At 50.7% G+C, this 25,494-nt stretch overlaps 5 protein-coding genes across 5 annotated transcripts; 3 read left to right on the forward strand and 2 right to left on the reverse strand.

Moving 5' to 3' along the window:
- Positions 1–141: 141 nt before the first annotated feature.
- pldA (putative phospholipase PldA) lies at positions 142–3,589 on the forward strand. Its single transcript, XM_073770147.1, has 8 exons — positions 142–331; positions 390–781; positions 830–982; positions 1,030–1,651; positions 1,706–1,966; positions 2,014–2,474; positions 2,528–3,076; positions 3,201–3,589. The coding sequence occupies exons 1-8, from the start codon at positions 283–285 to the stop codon at positions 3,213–3,215; spliced, it is 2,502 nt and encodes an 833-aa protein (XP_073623649.1). The 5' UTR covers positions 142–282; the 3' UTR covers positions 3,216–3,589.
- Positions 3,590–10,731: 7,142 nt separating this feature from the next.
- On the reverse strand, positions 10,732–12,504 carry BDV14DRAFT_192768 (ribose phosphate diphosphokinase subunit PRS1; the record flags this gene model as incomplete). The annotated part of the gene is made up of 4 exons (XM_073771669.1): positions 10,732–10,762; positions 10,862–11,916; positions 12,000–12,120; positions 12,242–12,504. The coding sequence occupies 4 exons, from the start codon at positions 12,502–12,504 to the stop codon at positions 10,732–10,734; spliced, it is 1,470 nt and encodes a 489-aa protein (XP_073623650.1).
- A 265-nt stretch (positions 12,505–12,769) lies between these two features.
- BDV14DRAFT_181973 (bifunctional precorrin-2 dehydrogenase/sirohydrochlorin ferrochelatase MET8) lies at positions 12,770–13,753 on the forward strand. Its single transcript, XM_073770148.1, has 3 exons — positions 12,770–12,921; positions 12,988–13,469; positions 13,525–13,753. The coding sequence occupies exons 1-3, from the start codon at positions 12,826–12,828 to the stop codon at positions 13,670–13,672; spliced, it is 726 nt and encodes a 241-aa protein (XP_073623651.1). The 5' UTR covers positions 12,770–12,825; the 3' UTR covers positions 13,673–13,753.
- On the reverse strand, positions 13,754–20,330 carry BDV14DRAFT_181974 (Arf family guanine nucleotide exchange factor SEC7). The gene is made up of 6 exons (XM_073770149.1): positions 18,472–20,330; positions 18,231–18,415; positions 15,875–18,174; positions 15,456–15,819; positions 14,347–15,405; positions 13,754–14,292 (listed from the first exon to the last, which is right to left on the reverse strand). Exons 1-6 carry the CDS (start codon positions 20,236–20,238, stop codon positions 13,947–13,949), a joined length of 6,021 nt encoding a protein of 2,006 aa, XP_073623652.1. The 5' UTR covers positions 20,239–20,330; the 3' UTR covers positions 13,754–13,946.
- Positions 20,331–20,608: 278 nt separating this feature from the next.
- BDV14DRAFT_192771 (putative pyruvate dehydrogenase complex, dihydrolipoamide acetyltransferase component) lies at positions 20,609–25,451 on the forward strand (the record flags this gene model as incomplete). The annotated part of the gene is made up of 8 exons (XM_073771670.1): positions 20,609–20,718; positions 20,792–20,841; positions 20,909–21,132; positions 21,192–22,264; positions 23,403–23,804; positions 24,607–24,676; positions 24,774–24,950; positions 25,011–25,451. 8 exons carry the CDS (start codon positions 20,609–20,611, stop codon positions 25,449–25,451), a joined length of 2,547 nt encoding a protein of 848 aa, XP_073623653.1.
- Positions 25,452–25,494: the final 43 nt, after the last annotated feature.

Here is a 25,494-nt window from a genome sequence, read left to right on the forward strand (position 1 = left end):
TAAGATATTCTGTGTGTCAGGTGACTCGATTAGTGCGCCAAGCCATTAGCGAGGTCAGGTGGGGCGCAAAACAAGTCACTTGACCTGCAACCTGGCTGAGACGCCCTGCAAGGCTGGACACTTGGATGATGTCAGCGGTCACTTCTTCCGTGGGGTATTTACCTACTTACAGAGTACTTCCCTTCCCATTCCCTCGATACGATCGTACTTCTCCCCATTGACTCTGCCGGATGTGACTTCGGCCTGCTTTGGGTACTCCTGCATCATCTCCACCGTGTCACCATGTCCCATCTCAGAGAGAAGCTCCATAATATTGGAGACCACCTCAAAGGTCAACCCCTCACCGGCCACTAGGCAACAGCAAAAAAACATATTGACACCAGTCGCAGATACCCATATCGACGAGAAAGCGCATCACCTGAAGCACAGAGTCGGCAAGTTTTTTAACATCATCAATCCCAACCACCGCCACGATGAAGAGCACGAGCAGGAGACCGACAGGAAGAGAAGCGAGATCTGCGAGTCGCACCGCTTCGGCTCTTTTGCGCCGGTTCGACAGGGTACCAAGGTGAAATGGTACGTCGATGCGCTTGACTACCTCTGGGCTGTTTCCATAGCTCTGGAACAAGCGACCGAGGTCATCTACATCGAGGATTGGTGGCTTTCGCCCGAGTTGTTCCTTCGGAGACCTCCTCTCACCACGCAGGAATGGCGGTTAGACCACATTCTCAAGCGCAAAGCCGAGGCTGGTGTTAAAATCTATGTGATTGTCTACAAAGAGGTCAGCCGTTACATGAGGCGCAAATAGTATGATTACTGACCAGCACAGGTTAACCAAGCACTTACGTGTAACTCGGCTCACACAAAGCACGCTCTGCGCGCACTTTGCCCGGAAGGAAGCCCCGGGCATGGCAACATCAGCATTCTTCGCCATCCTGACCATAACATTTTCGAGAACGCTGCTGATATGACATTGTATTGGGTAAGCTGCTTGTCTTTATGTCTTGATAGCGTGACTAACAACTGCAGGCTCATCACGAAAAGTTCATCGTCATCGACTACAATGTCGCCTTTATCGGAGGAATCGACCTGTGCTTTGGCAGATGGGACGCGCACCAGCATCCACTGGCTGATGTCCACCCGTCTCACCTGCGAGAGGAAATCTTCCCAGGGCAGGAGTTCAACAACAACCGAATCATGGACTTCCAGAGTGTCGGCGACTGGCAATCAAATGAACTAAGCAAGGCCGAGTATGGTCGGATGCCTTGGCACGATGTTGCAATGGGTTTGATTGGTGACTCTGTATATGACATTGCTGAACACTTTGTCCTCCGTTGGAACTTTATCAAGCGTGATAAATACAAGCGAGATGAGAACGTTGATTGGCTTCTGCTTGAGGGTCGCACTGGAGAGAGCGAGGACCTCGTTGGTGTTCAACGTCCGAAGTATCCAGTCGGAGACTACGTGCAGCATCCCTACCAGCCGTTGAGCACCAAGCTCAGGGGCCAACAAGGGTCCTGCCAAACACAAATCATTCGCAGTAGCGCTGATTGGAGCAGTGGCATTTTGGTTGAACACAGCATCCAGAACGCTTACAAGGAGGTTATCAGCAAGGCTGAACACTTTGTCTACATTGAGAATCAGTTCTTCAGTAAGCTTTGGTGATTGTGCTACATGTTCGTGCTGATAAGCTGACATACCCTAGTCACCGCCACTGGCGACCAACAAGCTCCCATCCTGAATACCATTGGGCGTTCCATCGTCGATGCATGTGTTCGAGCAGGAAAGGAGGGGAGGAAATTCCGAGTAATCATTGTCATACCCGCCATTCCAGGTTTCGCCGGAGATCTTCGACAAAATGCGGCAGCTGGAACCCGTGCTATCATGGACTATCAGTACAAGTCGATCAACCGAGGAGAACATTCCATCTTCGGCCAGATTTCGGCCCAGGGAGTTGACCCGAGGAGTGAGTATAACATTTCAAGCCACTGAACACCTGCTTATATTGTTTAGATCACGTTTTCGTTTTCAACCTGCGAGCGTACGACCGGATCAACAAGACACCCGCCCTTGAAGAGTTAGAGAAGGAAGCCGGCGTCTCGTTCAACGACATCCAGCGTGGTGTCGCGGAGACCCTTGCTAGCGAGGCCGTTCACCCGTCTATCGGCAAAGAAGGCGATAAGAACGAGATCAACTACGGAGACGCAGAGAAAGAGAAAGAAGAACGTATCGCCAGGTTGCAGAAATACGAGGAGCGGAACAAGGCTCATGAAAAGCATCCTGCCGCCAGCAATAAAGATACCGTTTCCCATGCTACAATGCTTAACGGTGGTAAGATGTCTGACGAAGTATGGGAGGGTGACCCCGAAGCGGAGAAAGAAAATTTTGTTCAGGAAGAGTTATATGTGCATGGAAAGGTGTGCATCGTCGACGACAGACTTGCTATCTGTGGTAGTGCCAATATCAACGACAGAGTAAGTGATTCATTCCGTGCCCTTGAAGAGCCCTAGATTAAACCTTTCCATAGTCACAAGTCGGATACCATGACAGTGAACTGGCCATCGTCGTCGAAGATCAAGACTTCATCGACAGCACAATGAACGGAGAGCCCTACAGGGCCGCGCGCCTGGCAGCAACCCTCCGACGACAACTCTGGCGAGAACACCTCGGACTTTTGCCCGCCCAAGACTACGATGCTTCCAAGCACCCCAATGCCCAGCCCCCAACAGCCTGCATGAATGAGATCCTCGAGGGTCCAGAAAACGACTTTGTCACGGACCCACTGAACGACGACCTCTGGAATACATGGACTGAACAGGCCACCACCAACACCGACATCTACCGACAGCTCTTCCGCACAGACCCAGATGACCACATTCGCAACTTCGAGGAATATGATCAGTACCGCGCCAAGGACGGCTTCAAGATCGGACACCTTTATGACCCCTTCATGCCGGTCAAGGAGGTTCGTGAGAAGCTAGATCAGATCAAGGGTCACCTTGTTTGGATGCCTTTGGACTTCTTGAAGGATGCCGAAATGGCGGAAATCGGCCTGCAGGTAAATCAGTATACGGAAGTAAGTTCCTTCCCCGGTCTGACCTGGCCTTGCTTGACTTCTTCATGCGCGCATTCATCACAATCGTATTGTTATTTCTTTTTCGCGGAGGATCTCATTCGCCAACTAATTGATCTATCAACAGAGCATCTACACTTGATATCGATCATCGAACTTGTGTTCAAGCCACAATCCTCCACGATCCGGATTCATTTTCCGCTCAATATTACTCACGATCACTGGCTACGCCGCATTCCTGGATATATCACCCCCCTTGCTGAACTTGAACCATCTCGTTGGACTCGATCTAATACCCCACTTAATGTATCTGTTTTCGATCATCATAATCTCAATCACATATTGGAACCACTATACAGCGTACTTTTGACTATACATATACTTGCTGCATTATCGGTTCGCCACTCAGCTAACTAGCATCCTTCTTCCTATAGTGCCTGCAAGATCTACATTCTACTCCGTCCGATGAACGTAGTCACTACTAGCCAACCCACAGCCCAGCCCAGCCACACTCAGTCCAGCCCGACCCAACCCAACCCAACCCAACAAAAGCAAATACAACCCAGGATCAAGGAACCTGCCCAAGCCACACTGCACTAACACTAAATACTTGCATCACCCACACAGTAGCCAATCGCCAAATCAAAAACCCAGGACACAAAAGTACCCATCATTCACCGCAAGCCACATAGAGTCTAGCTAGCCCTATTATACCTCGGCAATCAAGGACTAGCCTTGCTCCGATCAATATTCAATATAGCTATCAAGAACGAAAGCGCTCATCACGAGCATGAGCAGAGCGGACCGGACAACGGACAGCGAAGCCGAAGCTTGAGCACGGACGTTCGTCAGACGTTGGTTCGCAACGCAACACCGTAGCTTTGGACCTACGTAAGGTAGCTTTGTACTTGCGAGTTTGAGATCCTTGTTTCTAGAATGTATGACCCGACCCGGGCGAAACAGCGTCAGGCAGCACATGCTCCGTTCCAATCCAATTACTTCAGATCTCGAAGTCTGGGTATACACCTAGTGACTACCATAAGAGTAGGAGAGTTTCGGTCCGGCTCGGCTGGCTGTCCATCCAGTAGATGGGTATGGTAAGTAAGGCGAGGCGAACGAGGCGAGGCGGCGCGAAGCGAGGCGATAGTCCGAGCGTGATAGTGATGAGCGTCAATCGCAATCAATCCAATCCTGATCCTGATCCCGATGCTAGATCCAGGTCCAGGTCCAGGACTAAGTAAGAGGAAGGTCAGTCCAGTCCAGCACATCCCAAGTCAAGCTAAGTCAAGCTAAGCTAGACAAGACAAGTAAACTCCATTCGTAGCTCACAAAGCAGCCTCGTAAGCAACATAGCAAGGAAGCAACAGCACCGCAGAGGCGAACCTGCAACGCCTGCCTGCCTGCCTGAGCGAAGACCGTGCGTGCTCAGGCAGTCCAAGTCCAAGCCCGCGACCGCGACGTCGTACAAGGTCATACCTCGTGTAGGTCAGGTGCGCGGTCATACCATACCATACCGTTCCTATTCCCGACCCGTTCAATTGTCCGCCAGGTAGAGCTCGGCCGGAGCTACCTGTACCTGGTACAAGGGGTCCGTCCGGCCTCCCGACGGGGACGGGGACGGATAGAAGGAATAGAAAGAGGGAGAGGGTGTGGCCTGATGGGATGAGCTGGGGCGTTTGGCACGGTTGACGATTGTTTGGTTGTTGGTAGGTTGCTTTGCGCTGTGGAACGTTGGATTGGAGTTGAGAGAGTTGATTCAGTTAGCGGATAGATTGAGGGAGAAAGGTAATGAGCTCAGACAAATTGCAAAAGGTAATGTCGAATTGAATCGAATTGGATTTCTATCGAGGGCAAGACAAAAGCACAATTAATCTATGAATGGGTAGCACAGTCCACGCTTCACAATGCGATGCAATGAAGAGCACAATCGGATCCGCCAATCAGACATGCAAGGAAGCTGTAGGCAGAATGGAAAAGAGACAAGGATACTCGACGACAGAATCAAATGAAAAATCGAGAATAAATAGGAAAACAAATAAACTTTGCTTTTGGTTCCCGATCCTTGAACACCAGGGCAATGCGTTGTTTGCAACAGAAAACGAATTTCGTAGGACATAGCATAGGTTCGGCCGTTATTTCTCTATTGGAAGAGTTGTTGATATGCGGTCAAGAAGGAGTGATGATGAAGGAGAATTAGAATGTCATCGTAGAAGAGATAGCGATAAGGAAGTTTTGTTGCTTAAAACCTGCTTCAGGTGTCCACAAATTTGGTGTCAAATTAGCCCAAAGTATCCGGTCAGGGTTTGTCGTCATATTGGCCAGAATGTAGGCAAGCCAACACTGAACTAGGCTGCAAACATCAATCCGATTGGAGGGCCGGCTGTTGATGCAGGTGTTTGCGATAGATGATTCGTCGGAACGCCAGAACGTAAGCTGAGATTCAATGAAACACTTCGAAACCTGAGTTTCGAGCGAAGGAAGAAAAGAAGGAAAAGCCAATAGTTCATGACTTGCTAAGAAAAAGCATGCAAATTGATGCGGAAAATTGCTGAAACTAGAACATTTTGCAAAGGTCAACTTCTAAGCGAATGAAATATTGTCAGCCCATCGTTTGGAGAGTACAAAAGGGCGCGGATAGAGAATAAGGTCAAAACAATGCAGGGAAGAGTTATATCGGATCACTTACCAGGTCATAAGGAACGTTAAACCGGGTAACAGCCGAAAATGTAACTGTTACTTATGCTTTAGCGGTGTGGCAGGCAGGACAGCGGCAATGGCCACAGATCTTGCAGCGCCAGATAGCAACATAAGGCCCGTTGTTGCAGTCAGAGCACCGCCAGGTAAGGATGTTGCCATTCGTGGCCTGCACGATGGCGAAAACATGACCGGAGCACTGATTGGCCATTCTTGAGGTCGGTGTTGAGCAAGGTACCTGGTACAATTAGCACAGAGCTCGGGTCCTAATCGACTTGTTCGATGTCTAAATACCTTGTACGGAAGTAGAGCTTGAAGATGCTTTGGATTGCCAGACGTTTTGGCAGATGTTCAAGGTGCGGGTGATCAACTAGATCCGGTGGTATTGAAGAAAGCAATTGGGTCAGGGCGTCAGGGCCTTAAGCAAGGAGAGGTGAAACAAAGTAAGTAGAGTTTAGGGTGCTTCCAAAGGATAAAAAAGGCAAGGAAGAGGGATGTTCTCAGACAAAATGCCAGCAGAGGATAGGATCGAAGCAGCCAGGGTAGCAAGAGAAGTTATCGTTGAGAATGAGAACGTTGAACTGGGGCTCCATAGTAGGTATAAATAGGGCGAGCTGTCAGATGTGACCGGAGGACGAAGGCATCAAGGATTCAACGGGTACATTCAGATCGAGCAATGTTCAACAACACGTATCCTTGAAGCTGTGCTAGGCTTGCTGCATGGAAGAGTCTTTATCGATGGGACGCAAGTACCCGGCTATCGGCCCATTGAGTGGATGAAGCAACGAAAGAGGAAAATGAATTAGGATTTGAAAATCACCGGAGGAAATAATCTTCAGGGAGTACTCGGCTTGCCAGATTGTGCGAGTCGTATACTAAATTTTGTTTGAGAAAGAAGTACTCCCGAAGCACGGGGAGACTCCAGGTTGCGGCCGTGTAATAATAGGGATCGAGAGTCGGCAACCGCCATTCGGGAGAGGAGTCGAGACCGCCAGGAACTGTGGAAGAAGTGATATATCGCCAGTGGGCCAGCCGAGTGGGTAAAAGCTTTCGGGGGACGGAGAAAGACATGGAATAGCGTCCTGGTAAACTTTAGGTGACGCGCTTGCCCGTTAGCAAAGGTCGGTGGAAGCTGGGCAGAGGACAAAAAACCCATTTACCAAGTCAAGAATAGCCATGATCATGCCGGATCGACAAAGGATCGGAGTGACCCAAGCACTAGGTATTTCCAGAACCCACAGGAAGATCTAGAAACCCGGTGCGTACCCAAGACAGTGGTGCTGGATCCCTGGCGTGCAGATCATCATGGGGGGCTCTGGTGGGAAATAAAGCTGCTCTGCATCAGCATGGGGCCAGACAGCAGAAGTACGGTTTTGGATTGGAGAAATGGGAAGAAAGTCAAGGCAGTCAAGCAACGGTGGAGGAGAGAGAAGGGAGGAACACTCGAGTCAGGTCAGTTGGTCAGTTGAGCGGAACCAAACTCCAGCTTCAGTTCATCCCAACCTTCTTTCCTCCACTTCTCTCTCCCCCACGATCTGCCAAACTTTACTTCCTCTCCTGCTATCACAGACTCATTCTCGACTCTTAACTCTGCAAACATTATCATTTATCTACCACCATTGTTCAAATGCAATCCCCCTCGCAGCTCCAGGCCTGCGGGTCAACCCAAAGTCCCCCGAAAACCGTCCTCGCCTGACGCCAATCTTTGGCGAAACCTCCACGATGCTTCGCAACTGCTCATAGGAACAATTTTCCTTGAATGTGGGTACTATCCACCACCAAAGCAAGGGTGTCCCAGCTCCCCATCCCTGCAGAAAAGTCAGGGCCAGAGCTCTCGAACTGAAGCAACGGCTATCGATGATCGCATTACGACATGCCATATCACTCTATTCTCATTGTTCACACACGTCGCATCTCAGAGTGGGCTCATACAGACCTCGACAGCACAGCGTCTTGCAAATATGACTGTGGATCGACCCTTGGTCAAATGACCTCAAACCCTTGACTATGATCATATTACGTCTCGCTCTTTTCTTTCAACTCTCGGTTGATCATGGTCGGTCCTAGCGGAAAAATGTGAGTACACTTCCGCGGTCCCGTCAACCAGGTTCGCAGCACTCACGCACAGTGCAGTGACCAGTCACAAGAGCTAATCAAGTACCAAACGAGCGGCGCAGGAAATTAATTTAGGCTGGCTCCTTCAGCCACCGGCTTCCATGGTGTACTCCGGAGGCCCAGCCCATGTCAATCTTGGCAAGATCGGCGCAGAAGACAACCCTCCCTTGTCGCCCAGCAAGGTAAGCCCGCTTTCAAATTCTGCACCAAGCCAAGGGGTGGTGCATGCCAATAACACCAATGGATGATTATAGTCGACAGGAACGCGGGAGCAAACCACGAACTTTACCTCTACGATTGCCCTGAAACCGAAAAGAACAAAATGAAGATTGCCTCGTTCTCCCAGGAGCCGCTCCACCAAGACCAGAATGGCAACTTGAGGCTTGACCTAGCTCATTAACAGGCGACGCTAAGAAGTAGATCGAGATACCATCCGCAAATCATCGCCCAGATCAGGCTTCTTGCGCAGATGATGACATCTCTTTGGTCCTCAATTTTCCTCACAAACAAAATCAGCAAGCATCGCACCCCTGGACCTGAAGATCCGTAACCCAGGAATTCAAAACGCCCACGAAGGACTTGCAGAGCGTTCCAGTCTTGATTGTAAATTTAGCTAACACAGTAATCCCAAGCCTGCTGGCTTATCCGACTCTTACAACAGACAAGTTGATAAGTCTGTCGTCTTGAAACAAACTAATTCAACACGAAAGACATCATAACTCTCGGCAGTCATTGTTGCTCATATTTGCGACGCAAACTCCGTACAGAAGTTCAGAACTCAAACCAGCCCGTCATGCCAGTTATGGGAGCTCCATCGACCCCATAAAGGGTTTTGACAAGTCGGATCTCGACGTTTGGCTGCTTGATCTACCGGAAACGATTCCGCGACATGTTTCTGACTGGTTCAGATGACATTTAGCCTTGACGCTATGATCGAGTGATGTCCGCTTTTGGAGCTTCGACTCCATTCGAGGCTGATTCTTAAAATGGTGTTCGACAGTTCGAGGCAAAACTGGTGGTACTTTTCGTCTTTCGACAGGTCTTTTGGTGCCAACAAGTTCACCCCCTGTTCCGCGACACTGCCTCGCAGCTTCGCGCGTTTCGGCGAACAAATGGCAATGAACTATCTCCACAAGCTTTGTTCCCCAGTCCGATGGAGTACTACTGCTAGCAAACAATCATGGGCAATCCTTTCCCATGGCACCTCCTCGTGTACCTGTCAAAAGTCCTGCATGATCGGAGTTTTGCAACGACTTGGAGAACAAAGTACTACAACATCACTGTATAACTAAATCTGGTACGTTCCATCCTCAGTCTGATGTCATATTCGTACCACATACCCGGGGGCAACGCCGCAAAGTCGCCGCCAAACAGCAGGGGCTTCGTCAGGAGAATCTCCTATGGCTTCCATCGCATCCTCGCCCTCGGGTTCGCGCACACCGCTACAAAGGTTCCCATTGGAATTTTAATTTCCCATGCACCTTCCCTTTCACGGCCCCGGCAGCCCGATAACTACTGTGTCACATAGATGGAGTCGCCGGGTTCTCCCAACACCGAACATCAGGCATGAGTAAGGCCAGCAACGTGACCCGGCTGCAGGCTCCCAGCTTTGTTCGAGTCTGGCTCCGGTCACCACGACGCAATATGTACAGACATCACTTGCGGACCGACTTGGAAGTCATCAATGCTGTTTGCTGGTGCTCACGCGACCCTCGGCATTGCTGATTCGGATCTGGTCTTCCGGTTGCAGGTTAAATCTACACCGATACTTCAGGTACTCGTCATGCCGCTGCCCCCCCGTGGAGAAGACACAAGCTGAAGAACCGGCCGACGTTGAACGTATTGCGTACACATTATTCATTCAAAGGTACCTGTAACAGGTACTAAATGCAAGGCCACTTATCTATCCATCTATCTATCAGTATCCAGGATACGCGATACATGCAGAATCTACTGCGAATTGTCCGAGATGTTCTCTTGCACCAGCTCCACAACCCCGAAAGGTCCAAAGCCAAGCTTCAGAAGCTGGTGCCTTCATTCCTCGAAAAGCACTACCTCGCGCATCCACCTCATCCACAGCAAGCTGTGAACAAAGTAGGGCGCTCAATAGACTTGATTTTGCTCTCCCAACGCTCCGTTAAGAACGATCTTGTGGATTTGAAACAAGACGTCCCTGCAGTACCCAAAGTGGACTGCACCGCTGGTTGTTGCTGTAGCGTTTGCCTTCAGCTATGTATGTATGTATGTGTGTATGTAAATAGCCTCCTTGTGTGAAGATGTATGGATAGGATAGCCCGGTATCGACTACGAATCGGGAATTGGGCAGAAAGGGGTAAGTTGGGAGGGAAGACAAGGCAAGTGGCAACTCGAGAGAGTGTGTACGACGTATTGCGTAGCGTAAGTGAGGGAAGGAGATGGGTACCTCGGCCGGGACCGTGACGATGATCTTCACCGTCTCCAAGAACCAAGAGCCAAGGGCGAGTCATGATTGAGACCGGGCGTGCATGGAATCGACTCAGCACCATCGTGATCATGTGCAACATGCGCAAGCACGTCCACATCCACGTCCACGGTCAAAGAAGGGAAGAAAGCGGTAAGCCACGAAACCAAACAATAGATCGACCTGCGAGAATCAAGTAAGAAGGCAACTGGGACGTAACCAGATAAGAAAATAAGACATCTCATCATCATGACTTTTTGTTCATTATCGTCTTTCATAATCTTACCAACGTACTACTCAGTAGTGGTATCATAAACGCTTCATCAAAGGTCGGTGTATGTATATGCAAATGAGAAAACCATACAATGGCAATGGCAGAATGACACAAAAGGTTCAGCCGCTTTTGAAATCAGTCATTAAGATGGAACAACGCCGAAACACTAGATGCTGTTAGCGCAACGGTCATAGTTTGAATTTCCGCCTGAAGAATGGCGGGTAAACGGTTCCAAGGCGGGACGGGGCTAGCGGAACTAACTGACCTTTCTCCATAATGATGCCGTCTTATGCTCTCAGCTAGAAGACTCGAGATGTCAATGACGATCAATTTCTTGATCTTCCGCGCGACCTGCGGGGAGATGGGGAAAGAATTTGTGACAACGATGTGGTTGATGGAGTCGCACGCTTCCATTTGCTCGAGGGATGAGTCCCCGAAGAGCCCGTGGGTGGCGATGCAGTAGACCTTTTGGGCCCCACCGCGCTTAACTACGGTTTCTGCTGCTGCAATCCAGGAGCCGGCTTTGTCAATCATGTCGTCGACGAGGAAGACGGTTCTGTCGCGAACGTCGCCGACTAGTGTGATTGTTTTCTCTTGCTCGACACTTTTCCCGACGCTGCCTTCTTCATCGTCGGATGACTCCTCTGCGTCGAAGGAGCCGCCCAGCGCGTGGTCACCGGGTAATGACGAAGTTGTGGAAATGATAGAGTCCATCATTGCGTCTGGTACTGCTTCATCTTCTTCTTGGCTTGGGGATTGCCCGGCGGTGGTTTCCCCAGAGGCAGGCACGGAGGTAGGTCCTGATGGCGGGTAGTCATCATCGACCAGTTGGCCTTGAACCAGTCGCCCGGTAATCACATCGCGAACTCGAACATCTGTGTACTCGTTTACTGCTTCAAGCTCTGAGGGCCGTCGGGCACCGGAGGGAGTTTCGGGCCGCAAACCACCAAAGTCAATCTCATTCGAGTCTGGCAGCGGGTCCTCCGCTGAAGCCTCGTGGCTATCAGCTGAAGTCCGAGCGATGAATGGATCTCGGTCTTTGAGCAAGGGTGCGGTTTCCCGCTCCAAGCCCTCGAAGAAGACAGTGCTGTCTGCCAGTGTTGCACCTGGTTTTGGGCGTCGCCTATCTGTTGTGACAATGCCGAAGTTGAGCTTCAGTGTGTCTGCCAGTGACGTTACGCGCTTGGTTCCGCCGGCGTTTTTGCTCACAACAACAGCTTCCCTCCAGCCAGCAACGTTGTTACGAATCCAGCGAGCAATGAAGGGTTCGGCGAAGAGGTTATCGACGGGCTTGGCGAAGAAACCTTGCATTTGCGATGCCTGAGGGGTGAAGCTGGTTAGAAACTCATTCAACCCGACAACGGTAAATTCCAGTGTAACAAATCGATCATTCCAACACTCACATGGAGATCCAAGGTGATCACATGGTCAACTCCAGCAACAGTGAGGAGATTCGCAAGCATGCGTGCGGTGATTGATCCACGGTGGCTTTTCTTTTTGGATTGGCGGGAATATGGGAAGTACCTCGTCTGTGTCAGCATCATGTGTAGCAATCAGCCTAACTAGGATCCATACGGCATAACCGCTAGACAACTGAGAATTAGCTATCGCATATATGAGGGCAAACTTCGAGCTTGAGATAGACATACCTGTGATAGACTTCGCAGAACCTCCCTTGCAGGCTGAGATCATGATCAACAGCTCCATGACGCTGTCGTTGATCTTCTTGCTCCCGCTCTGAATGATGTATACATCTTGGTTTCGCACCGAAACGCCAACATTCACGTTGGTTTCGCCATTGCTGAACTTCGAGAGGTCTACTTTGGCCGGCGTTGTACCGAGCCTCTCGCAGACCGTCTCGCTGAGGAGTGGGTGAGAATTACCACTGAAAATCTGAACTCCCCGCATCCTTAGTATAGAAGAAAGAGATCAACTGAACAGTGAATTCATAAAGCTAGGAACATGTAAAAAGCTCAAAGCGATAGCGTCATCCCCAACGGGCGACAGGATTTCGAAAGGTAAAAGGATGAGAGGGGAAAATTGCAGCAAAAAAAGAAGCTGCAGAAAGCGCACTAGTGGTGCTGCTAGTCAATTTTTCCGGTCCCGACTGTGGCTGGTGAGTGCTGACGGCTCGCTTGAGGCTTGTGGCTTGTGGCTATGAGTCAGGTGGGATAGCTTCACACCCCACCTTCTTGTCATGTTGCTTTCAACACTCCCAATTCGTTGAAGATGGCGTCAAAATTCCCAGAAGTACAAGGAGGGGGCTCTCTAATTGTTGCTTGGCAAATTAAGGGAAAACATGTCTTAGTGGTTGGTGGTGGTGAAGTGAGCTCCAACCCTCGAACCGCAATATATATCTCTACATGCACCGATTTCTAATCAACATTACAGGTAGCTGCTGGACGTATCCTCAACGTCCTCAATGCTGACGCCAATGTAACGGTAGTGTGCCCCGTCTCCGGTCTCAATGAAGAAGTGGCATACCGGATATCCGAAGGACAAGTCAAGCATATCGACCGGACTTTCGAGCCATGCGACCTAGAGGGTGCCGACATGGTCCTCTGTGCCATCGACGACCCGGAGGCTTCAACTCGTGTCTGGAAACTCTGCAAGGAGAAGAAGATACCAGCTAACATTGCCGATGTGCCTCCCGAGTGTGATTTCTACTTCGGAAGCGTACACCGTGATGGTCCGCTGCAGGTCATGGTCAGCACGAACGGGAACGGACCGAAGCTTGCGAGTATGGTCCGGAAGAAGATCGCAGATACCCTGCCGAGCAATATGGGTGCCGCTATCTCGAATGTGGGCAGGCTGCGACAGAAGTTAAGAGAAGTGGCTCCCAGTCCGCAGGAAGGCCCCAAGCGGATGAAGTGGTACGTTTGATGGTCTGTGATGATTACTCTCTTCCAAATACTAATGAGTACTCAGGATGTCTGGCGTTTGCGAATCGTGGAGATTGGAGGACTTGGTGCATATGAGCGAGGAGGATATGGCGGCTCTACTGACACACTACGAAACCGGACATATTCCCACAATGGGTGAGGTTCGGGCTAGTCAACCAGCTCCCACTGCTTGAAGATTGGCAACAAATCAAGAGTTGAAGGTAACATGATGGCCCAGACGATCTTATGTAAAGTTATATATGCAAAGCCTGAATCTGAAAAGTAGAAGGCTTAAATGAAGTGAAAAAACAACATCCCGGTATGGCTAATTTTACACTTAATGATTTCGAACAGTTATGAAGAAACCTCTCACAGAGAGGAAGCATGGATATCCAAAAGGAAAATGATAGAAAAACAGCAACAAGAACCAGAAACACAACCCGTCTAGACTGAAAATGCAAAGAACATTCAGTGCCGCTGCTGGCCGACACTTTGCTTGCGGGATGACCGCCCAGAAATCGAATGCCTGGGGCTGGCAGGGACAGGCGTCGGCCGAGGAGGTAAGCCCAACCTGGCCTCTCCGATCCGCTGCAACAGGGATTGAATGGCTAAGCGAACCTCGGGGTTTAGGTCGCGGCCAAGGAGGCCCACAGCGAGGGGATAGAAAGTCTCGATATGCTTGTCAAAGCCCTCCGTGGGGAAGTTTGTGTAGCCTTCAATGACATCGACAACAACGGGACGCCAGGCAACTATGTTACGGTGTTGCGAGTCATCATCCAGTCGTACAAAACCGCTGATGATGTCGGCGCAGAGACTAAGGTGGATGTTAGCAAAGGTAATAGGTCTGGCTCACTGAGTCAATACTTACGGAATCAACGCCGCTTCTGTTTCGCTACGGCTGCTCTTCCTCTCATCTCGCTCATCGTGATACATCCTGAACAAGATGTGCACGTAGGTTGCAGCGCTTCCACTTTCTTGTTTGAGAAGATTGGGCGGCGACTTCATAAATCCCTGCCGCCAAAGTTGCATTCGCAGGTCTTTATCCTCATTGAACTTCTTTGCGAATTGATAGCTCTTCTTGAGAAGGCCCATGAGTCGCAAAAGCTCGTGACTCGGGATCTGTGCGTAGACCTTGTCGTTCGAGAACAGTTCGTGAACTGTCTCGATCATGAGCAGCTGGAGCACGCAATTTGTGATAATGCGGTTGAAATATCGGCGTCGGGCAGCAGTAACGGCCGCTGGTTGGTGCTGGGCATCTGTTTGTGGCCTGTAGTCCTCCAAGTCGGTATTTGAGGCTGCAGGCATGTCTCCATCCTCGTGCTCGGGTGTTGGGTCTTGTTGAGAGCCATTAGGCTTCGAGGGTTCGATGGTGGTTTCCTCAGGTGACACTGGCTCGGTGGAATTCCTGGCCTCCTCCTGAACGTCCGCAGTTTGTCCATTTGCTGCTTGCGCCAAGGGCGTTTTCGGGGTCACAGTTGTAACAGCTGTTGCAGCTGTGAAAAGTTCGTAAGCCGTAGTCTTAGCAAAGAGCTCAATAAATGCATTGACGGTCTGACTCCAGTGAGTTTTCTCAAATTTTTCAACATTCTGCAGAATCAGCTGCTGCAAGCAGTTGCTGCCAATTCGCGCGATCGTGTCGTTCTCTTGACAAATGCACAGGGTTAGAAGCTCGAGGACACGGCCAAGCATGTACTCAAGAGCATCGAAATAATGCGTGAACAAAGTGATCATGTGTCGGAGCGCCTGAATCATCGTGGTGGAGAGCCACACCGATAGCTCCTCATGGTTCGGTACCTTGGACATCTCGGACTTGGACTGCAACACAACAAAGATTGGCGACAAGAGTTGCCTCCAGAGAACATCCCAGAATTCTTGAGGGAAACTGCCTCCGTATCGTATTAAGGTGTCGAATAGATACGTTAAAGCCCTAGAGTCCAGAGTTAGTGGAATCCAAGCCTTGTATGGGAGTCGACTTACCGTGACCGAGCCTCGAGATCGTCGCCTGTCATCAGAATATCTTGGAATGCAATCAAGATAGGATACCAGAACTGCTCTTCCTTCGATTGCCGGGTGAGCTGCTGAGTGAGGTTCGTGGCGTCCTCGTGGAAGGCCACCGAAGAGGCATTATGGGATAGAGGACATTCCGGTGTCTTCAGCATTTTCGAAACCGTAGACTTCAAGAGTTCGATCGCTTGCAGCGACTTCTTCTGGAATCTCATGTTCTTTGAGAATTCCGTGAGGCACACAATGAGATCAGGGAAGGCTCCTTGCGTTATCACAACACCAAAGCGGGTATTATAGATCTGCGTAACGTGCTCAAATGCCATGTTTACGATGCCTTCTGTAGCGAGATTAGCATATTTCATTCCAACGATGTGCCGTTGATCATAACCTACCGTAAGGCTCTCGTGCTGCAAACGAGAAGACACCGAACATCGTTTTCCAACCGGAACGAATGTTGTCCCCACGCGCCTGTATCATCTGTATCAGACATCGTAGTATCATGTCCTTTACGGTGACAGCATTGCTGTTGGCCATAACATGCTCAAATGGCTTGAGGAAGTCCTTCTGGAACTTGAAACCCGGTAGTTCCTCAATTTCCATGAAGCGCATGGACAATTGACGGAGCGAGTCCAAGGCGAAGAATACTACCGTCGTGTTGGAATGGCATCCGACTTGGTTGAAGTGTTGCCCAAGGACTTCCCAGATTTTGGACCATTCAATCCTGACTCTGGTCATGTTGTAATAACTGATCTCAACCAGCTTTTGCAAGCTGTATGGACGAGGAGATTCGGTCTGCCCAGATGACTGAATTTCTTGCCAGCTCACTTCACTCAGCGCCCGAACGAAATCGATTATCGCCTCGTGAGATAGGTTGGCTGTGTTGGTAAAAATTCGGTCGACACCCTTAACCATCTCAGTCGAGCGGCTCTCTATTGCGATCTCTGCTCGGAAGGGCGTGGAGCCAGACATAGACTTGGGGCGCGGGCGTCTCGGGGCTTGCATTGACCTCCTAGGCGCATCGGCTTGGGATTGGGGCACAATGCGAGCCCGTGAGACGTCTGGCAGAGAACCCTCGTCAACGCCGTCGCTGAGTAACTGGAGTCTGTCCAGTTGGCTCACGCATGTGAGGATATCTCTCCAAGAACTCTTCAGATGATTTCCTTCTGTCAGGGCTACATCGAGTAGTATCTTCAACGCCTCAACGTTCTTCGCAACCATCTCTCTGACATTGCCCAAGTTCGTAAATTTCGCCAAGGCTGTGACAAAGGCAACGCGTGGAGTTTCCAGATCAAAAGTACAGCTAACCCTGATGGCCAATTTCATGCCTTCCATACACAGCTTGATAGTTTTCAGGTTTTGAGTATCCTGCATTGGGGCCGATAAACCAGAGAGGAATGACATCCACGTGACGTTGAACATGGAGCCAACATGCTGAACGGAGGTTGCTGGGATAAATCGGGACAATGCCTCCTTGACCGCAGTTTTGCGCTGAGCCCGAATCAGGCTCCGGTAAAGTTGCTCGGTTTTGTTCGCCATTTCCTCGGAGGCCTGAGCATACTTCTCCCCTTGGATGTCTCTCCCCACCGTTGCGAAAACTTGTCCAGCCCTGGATGCCAGGCCACCGGGAACGGGTGCGGGAGCGGCGTTGTTCGCTGCTTGCTCTCTTTCAGTATCAAGAACGATCTCATTGCTAGCGATTTCGTCGAATATAGAGACAAGGTACTCCTCAGGCAGATCCTGGTTATCGTTGATACCGCGGTTGTTCTTGATGAAATCTTCCTTGGTCATGCGGCGACCCTTCATCTTGGAGCTATGCTGATCGGTGTTGAGTAAAATGACAGAGTACGCGAGGACATAAGCGGTGTCGGCGTTGGCGAACGCATTTGGATTTTGAGTCACATAACGTTCTGAGAATTTCAGCATGAAGCGATCGATCTTTTGGGCTTCTCCTGGCAAACGGAAGTGCTGCAGGAATGAGCGGAGAGCATCCACGAAACGACGCTTTGAGAAGTCCATCATGTCCACAAAAGCGTGCATAATGGCAATATTCTCAGTTTCACCCTCTCCCAGGTACTCTCCGACCATGGCCTTATCTAAGCGCTCGTTGCGAAGTATGAACGACGCAATCTCCTCGGGAGAGTCATTCTTGATAAATCCCTCTTGAAGGGAGAGTTTGATGCCTCGCTTGGGTTTGAAGTTGAACTGTTGGATCGCATTCGTGAGCGCGATTTTTCTCTGCTTCACCTTCTCTACCTGGCTTGGATCGTCATCCGGGACTGGAGTGGAACGTCCAGTGCTCCCATCAGTGCCGTCCACCCTAGGTGAAGCCAGGAATGTAGGAGCGCTGCTATCAAGCGAGTCCCGAGGATGATCAACTGATTTCTGAGAAAAGTCCCGAGTGGCGTTCTGATCGACGCTGCGCTGAGAGGCCCAGTTGTCCAACGACTCCAAAATTTCAACGAGAGACTCGACAGCTTGGTGCTTCAAGATATACTCCGGGGGTACGCTGTTCGTAGTCGGCTGCTGACTGTTTCCAATGCTGGCGCTTGTAAGGTTTGGCGGAAGTGTGCCACGCTGATGCCACTCGTTTCCAACACTAGACGCCTTCACATGCTGCTCATGGTATTGTTGCTGTTGCTGCGGGGTCACTGCTGTAGGAACACTTGCGTATCTTGACAACTGTTCAATGATGCTGCGGTTTTGGTTAGAAAATTGCCCGAAAAAAGCGCTGGAATCTGGAATACGGACTTTTGGAAGATGTTCTCTAACGCTGTGCGATCACAGTCGTAATTGAGATACATCTCGACCAGCGCGCGAGGATCATCCGCTAGCCGTTCTAAGACCTCCATGAAATATTGTTTCTGGAAAGCGGGGGCGTTTCGCTTTTCTAGAATAGCCAGATATATTTCCTTCATGAAAACCTCAAGCTCTTTCTGCTCCAAAGTTAGAGGAACAGATGCTACCAATGGGAGAATAAGAAGCAACGTACCTTCATCATGACTCTCATGTGTTTCAACATAAGCCAAAAGATCTCGCAGCAAACCTCGAACACCTTGGGAACTGAGCTAGCGCCATTTCGACTGAGACTCAAACACAAATGAGGTCTAATAGCTTGGAGGAAAGTCATCGCCTCCGAGCTGCCAGAGCTGTTCCTGATTGTGAGAAGGGGCGAGGTGAAAATGATGACATGGTTATTAATGAGGTAGTGGATCAGGTGGAGGGATAGTAATTTGGATCTCATATTCTGAGACTTTAGATCCTGCTGCTGCTCGTGACTGAGGACTTTGTGACTCAATTTGCAAAGAGCTCTAAAGACCAGAAAAGCATCTTTAACGTAGATCTCGTCTACATCATCTTCGTCATTGGCAGCGTCTTCAGCCTCTTTCTCCTCCCCGGAAGCTGCAGACGAAGATTGTGCTCTTTTCTGATTGATACTGGCGCGAGTGACCATCGTTGGTACATTGTCATTTACAGTCGTAACATCTTTGCTCGACTCGAAGCTCTCAAGAGTGAGCTTTTCGGTGGGCTCTTTCGAAACCGGCTGATCGGGTGCAACAGAAGCAACCTCGGAGACCTGATCATCTTCCGCGTTATGCGGGGCATCGGGTGTCTCGATTGTCACATCATCCGAGGAAGTTTGGCCCTTCTCGCCTTCGCGAGCGCGGAGTTCCCTCAAGTCGAGTCTGACACGAAGTCTGTCAAAGACCGTGCTAACCATCTGCGTGAGGGATCCCTGGGCTATTTGCTGGTTTTGACTCGACTTGGAGTATATGAACATGTTGTAGATCTGGCGGACGGCTTTCAGAAGACCCGCACCATGCACCACAATTTTATCATTGAGGACTGCAGCCAAGAGTGACTTTATGATTTGCTGCTGGATTTCAATCGGCGTAGCTTCGTTCTCGAAACAGTCACAGATTGCGTCGATGGCTCGTTCGATAAGAGGGGGTTGCTCGGCGGAGGGCTCTGAATCCGACGCTTTTGGTTCCTGATGTGAGGGGAACGCAAAGTAGGAGTACGTGATCAGTTTCCCTATGCAATCGAGAGCAGTCACTTGCAGAGGAACGCTGAAAGTCCTGCTCGCAAGAAGCAGAGGCCGGAATAGAACCTCCGGATCAATTGGCTGACGATCTGACTGTTTGACATTGGCGAGCGCATTCTTCACAGCGTCCTCCAGCTCTTTGCTCTTCCGAGCTTCGCGTGAAGCACCAATTGTGTCCAAAGCCGTGACAATAAATACAGTAGAGCTGACTGTAGATGACCGGTGTGTGGCAAAGGTCGCGGTAGTTGAGCGTGAGTCTGAGCGCAGTCGCGCTTCCCGAGCCAACTGCTCGTCTTGAGGTGTCTGAACATCGGGAGTTTCAGCTGGTTGCTCGTCGGAAGCGGGATCCTGATCTTCCTGTGTGTTCTCAGCTTGGTCGACATTTGTATCCGGTTGCTCCGGTTCGGGAACAGTCTCAGGTTCCTGAGTATGCTCGGGAGCTTCGGTGGTGGTCTTCGGGGAAGTTGCGGACGTCTCTTCGGGTACATTATGTTCGTCGTCGTCTGGTCGGTTTTCTGATGAATTGTCCTCATTGGATTCACTTAGTTGAATTTCTTGGCGATCTGATGCATCTGGTAGAGTTGGTTTTGACTCCGCAACCTCCTCCGGAGTCTGGGGTTCTGCAACAACATCAACCCCATTCTGCTTGTCTGCCTGGGGAACGGATGTTTGGGTCAGCTCATTGGGAGAGCCGTTCTCAGCTTCCGCCATCATGCGAGACTCCGACTGGAGTTTTCGGGGCCAGAGAGACGGATGTCCCACATGGAATGAAGGTGCAAGAGGTCTAACGACAGAGTTCGGGGAACCGCGTGCATGCGGCTTCTGAATAATAGTTCCGGACTAACAGCTGGCCGATTGAAACGCACGTGACCGTCGCGGGCAGTTGGCACTAAGCCCAACACGGTTACCGTCAGCTAGCGCGGCCGGACTTCCCAACTGTTTCCCATCCGAGTTTGACCGGTGGTATTTTCGAGAGCTGCTCAGCGCCAGATTCAATCTCTCGGATTCTCTTCCGTCTTCCATCTCTCCTCTTTCTTCAGCGCCACGGGCTTTTATCTGTAGCTCACAACAGAACCCGGGCACCATGGTCGCCTCTGCTATCAGGATGCGCACTCCCTGCGCTTCGTTTCTCTCCAAAGGCGCCTGCTCGTTGAGGCGACCGCAGGCATCTTACAAGTTCACGGCGGCGATCCAGTACGTATCGTGTCCTTTCGCAAGCAATTGGATTGACCAGTGCATGGACTGACGTTGTTTCTTCGTGTTACAGACATCAATTGCCCGCCCTCTCTGCCCTCTCCCGTTACTACGCCTCCAAGTGTATGCTTATCTCTCCTCTCCCTGCTTGCTTGAGAACGGTCTTTTTGACATGTGGAAAAATCCATAGCTTTCCCTCCCCACACAATCATCAGCATGCCTGCTTTGTCACCAACAATGACTGCTGGAAACATTGGTGCTTGGCAGAAGAAGGCCGGTGATGGTCTGCAACCCGGTGATGTCCTGGTCGAGATTGAGACCGATAAGGCGCAGATGGACTTCGAGTTCCAGGACGAGGGTGTCTTGGCCAAGGTGCTGAAGGAGTCTGGCGAGAAGGACGTTTCCGTTGGATCTGTAGGTGTCACCTTGTCCTATAATTTTTAGAGCAATGATTGCTAATATCATGATTTCAGCCCATCGCTGTCTTGGTCGAGGAGGGCACTGACGTCGCGGCCTTTGAATCTTTCAGTATTGAGGATGCTGGCGAGGGCGCTGGTGCTGCCCCTGCAAAGGAGAGCGAGGCCCCCAAGGAAGTTCCTAAGGAGTCCGAGCCTTCTACACCCCAGCCTTCCTCTGGTGCTTACGAGCCTGAGACTTCCGGCGAGAAGCTCCAGCCCAGTCTGGACCGTGAGCCTGCTATCAGCCCTGCCGCCAAGGCTCTGGCTCTTGAGAAGGGTGTGCCCGTGAAGGCCCTCAAGGGCACTGGACGCGGTGGTCAGATCACCAAGGAGGACGTCGAGAAGTACAAGCCTAGCGCTACCGCTGCTGCTGCTGGTCCCGCCACTGAGGACATCCCTCTCTCGTCGATGCGCAAGGTTATCGGCAAGCGTCTTCAGGAGTCCTGGACCCAGAACCCCCACTTCTTCGTTTCCACCACTCTGTCCGTCACCAAGCTCCTCAAGCTCCGCCAGGCTCTCAACGCCTCCGCCGACGGCAAGTACAAGCTCTCTGTCAACGACTTCCTCGTCAAGGCTTGTGCTGCTGCCCTCCTCAAGGTTCCCCAGGTCAACTCCAGCTGGGTTGAGGAGAACGGCCAGGTCGTTATTCGTCAGTCCAACACCGCTGATATCAGCGTTGCCGTTGCCACGCCCAACGGTCTGATCACCCCTATCGTCAAGAACGCCCAGGGTCTTGGTCTTTCCAGCATCTCCAACCAGGTCAAGGACCTTGGCAAGCGTGCTCGTGACAACAAGCTCAAGCCCGAAGAGTACCAGGGCGGCACCTTCACCATCAGCAACATGGGCATGAACCCTGCTGTTGAGCGATTCACCGCTATCATCAACCCGCCCCAGGCCGGTATCCTCGCTGTTGGCACTACCCGCAAGGTTGCCGTCCCCGTCGAGACTGAGGAGGGTACTTCCGTTGAGTGGGATGACCAGATCATCGTCACTGGTAGCTTCGACCACCGTGTCGTCGATGGTGCTGTTGGTGCCGAGTGGATCAAGGAGCTCAAGAAGGTTGTCGAGAACCCTCTCGAACTCCTTCTGTAAGCCTCTCCTTCGTATCTTTGATAATCTTGTGTCCTAGCGCATCGGTCTAGAGCGTCAATCTAGACCTTGTCTCATTATGTATTAAAAACCTCCTATTTCATGACCCTTTTGGTCTCTTAGGTACAGTTTATATATTTCAGCATTTTCTTGTCTTTCCATTAGGTTTCAGTGTCTTTGTATCATCCTCGTAGGCTTCTTAGGTATGGACAGCACGGAGATATGTCTCTACAGTGTATAGGTAACGGGTTCAACCTATGCTCAACTGCTGTCGCTGACATATTTGAGCATTCCTGAGTATGCTTAATTACCTGCGTAACAATTGAACCATACGGGCAGCCGGAAACTTCTGTGGTTCAGAACCTCAAAAAAGTCAAGGGCGGGTTCGTCAAGCGCAAGCGCAAAAGTAGATGACCCATGGATCACTTCTGAACATAGCAAGTTCCGTGATTCTTATGAAAAGTACCTATGAAATCAGTAGCGAAATAGGTGCGAGATCGCGTGACATTATGGATGCTTCGCTCCTATTGCAGCCTCAATGCTTTCAAGTCCTTCATCTCTGCCATAGCCCTTTCAGCCCCATCAGTGACACTGCATCAAAGTGAAATTGGTCCAGTGTCCCAGTTACTTGCGAAGCTGGAGGCTGGTTGGCTGCGGGTTGATTGACCTCGAAACCTTGGCATGATGACATCACGGCCCATCGTGCGATACCCTGCCCGGGTTATAAAACCGGCTCGTGAACCACGCCGTGGTCTCGACATTGCGATAATATTCTTCAAGTCCACAGATACCAGAAACTACCGCTAACACCCAACCTCTGACCTTGTAAGTTGTGAACGGCCGATGCGCGGTTACGCTATATGTGTTTATAACTTACTGACTGCGTCCCCTCACTACCTAGCTCACTTTCTCCGACCTTAACACCACAATCATGTCTGACGCCGCTGCCGCCGCTGCTTCCAAGTCTTATGCCGATGCTGCTAAGAAGGGCCCTAAGCAGTCCCCAGAAGAGGTGCGCATCGCAATTTCCTTTATCTAGCCCTTGATGTTGCTAACAATGATCGCAGGCGTAAGTAGATCTACCGAACAATTGCGATATCATTTTTCCGGGAACCCAACTGACGTAATTCATTCTAGCCGCGCACCCGATATCAACCACGTCTACAAGGATGAGAGCGAAAGCACAGCGTCTCTGATTGACGTCGACAAGCCCCACGTGCAATCCGTTGAACCCGACTTCCTCGAGCAGGAGGTGAAGACCGACACCCAGGCTGAGCGGATAGAGCGCGAGGAGGCGGAGGCCAAGGCTGCCCGCGAGAACGAGAAGAAGGAGAAGGCTAAGGCTAAGGCCTTGCGCGCTCGCGCTAACGAGAGCAACCCCGTCTTCCTTGGAAACGCTGCTGTCCTTGCCCTTGTCGGCGCGGGTCTCGGTTTCGGTGCCTACAAGAAGCACATGCAAGGCAAGCTGTCGTGGGAGCTTGTTGGGCTGTGGACGGGAGCTGTCGGTGCTTTTGGTGCCATTGACTACTTTGTCAGCAAGTGAGTTTTCTGTTCATCGCTTTGCTAAGGTGCCTTCTTGTTAATCTGCGCTTTCTGTAGGTGGCTCCTCCAGAACAAGTATCCTCCCAAGAACTAGAGTGGGGAATTGACTCTCTTTTGTTTCTAATACTTATACCGGGATTTGGGTTTCTTTTGAGGTTTGATATTCTGTTCCTGGGCGCATGTCAGTGTAGTTTATAGCTTTCGACAAATGCATTTCCGCTCCAAACGATCTTCATTCTCTGTTCCTAAGTGGAACGCTCCATACGGTAGACCTTCGGAGGATGACGTCGAGGTTGCAGGCACGCCGCGACCGAGTTGGCAAGTTCTGAGATCAAGGCAGATCTCGCCGTTAGAAGAGATTGACAGCGCTATAAATAAGTTCTTATCCAGCTTGCATGTATATACTTGGCGAACATCAGGTCCCCCCTCCAACGGTTTGCGGAGAGGACGCGTAAAGCGAAGGCGGTGTCAGGTGACGCCAGATATCGCCAGGTGTTCCAAGGCAAGCTGTCATTAGCAGTGATGAGGCACCAGTGAAGGCCCAAACCTTGAATTTTTCCATATATTTCGAAAGACGACAGATATACTAGAATTGCTGTCATAGCTTAAATTGGCACCTGTCTCGCACCCGCGCACTGTCCACCGTCGCCATTGATTGTTATTCGGGTCTACAATCACCCTCACCGGGACCCTTCCCCATAAAAGATGGTAAGGCTACCTCGAGGGAATTATTGTTGTATAGTTTTCCAAAGCTGATTTCGTGGGTCAGAATTCCCTGTTTAATTCTGCTCTCAAGCAGTCGTCTGCGATTCGCCGCGACTTGGACACATTCGCACAATCTCCTGCCACAACACCTGCAGCTTTACAAGGTAACATTTCGATCCTGCAAACGATGATTCCCTCGCACACTTTGCGCGCTGGTGACTGTACGATCATACCAATGCTGATTTTCTTTTCAAAGGCCAGGTAGCCGCGTCCTTAGCCTCATTATCACGAACGATCGACGACTACTCAGCATTGTCGAAAAGGGAATTGATACCAGAGAAGCAAGAAAAGGCATTCGAGAGAGTCAAAAACTTTAGGACAGAGCTACAAGACTACCGACAACATTTTGATCAGTTACGAAAAGAAAGAGAGGATGCTGTAAGTGTTGGCGGCGCCCGCCCTCACATCCACGGCCGCTAACCAATATTTTGATTATAGCAATCCGTAACAAACCGCCACGAGCTCCTCGGTCGTCGTCCACACCACACAGCTACACCTGAGAACCCTTACGCTCAACCATCAGCGCCCCAGGTCTCACCATTTGCGCCTTCTTCGTCTCGAGCAGGCGCCGGCTTTGGAGGGTCGGACTACACTCGTGAATCGCACGCGCTGAGAGAGCAATCGTTCCTATCGCAGACGAGTTCTCAGATTGACGACTACCTCGACCGTGGCCGCGCAGTACTTGCCGACCTTGGACAGCAGCGAGAAGTACTGAAGGGCACCCAGCGGCGTCTGTACAGCGTTGCGAATACTCTAGGCGTGAGTGGGGAAACTATTCGAAAAGTCGAGCGACGGGCAAAGCAGGATAAATGGATCTTCTGGCTAGGAGTAGTACTGTTTCTCTTGTTCTGCTGGGCGGTGTTGCACTTCTTGAGGTAATACTGGGCTGGTCCTTCTAGTTACTGTTCAATTCTTGTAAATA

The sequence above is a fragment of the Aspergillus stella-maris genome (assembly GCF_047715825.1).
Source record: "Aspergillus stella-maris strain CBS 113639 unplaced genomic scaffold BDV14scaffold_75, whole genome shotgun sequence".
In the NCBI taxonomy this organism is placed as follows: domain Eukaryota; kingdom Fungi; phylum Ascomycota; class Eurotiomycetes; order Eurotiales; family Aspergillaceae; genus Aspergillus; species Aspergillus stella-maris.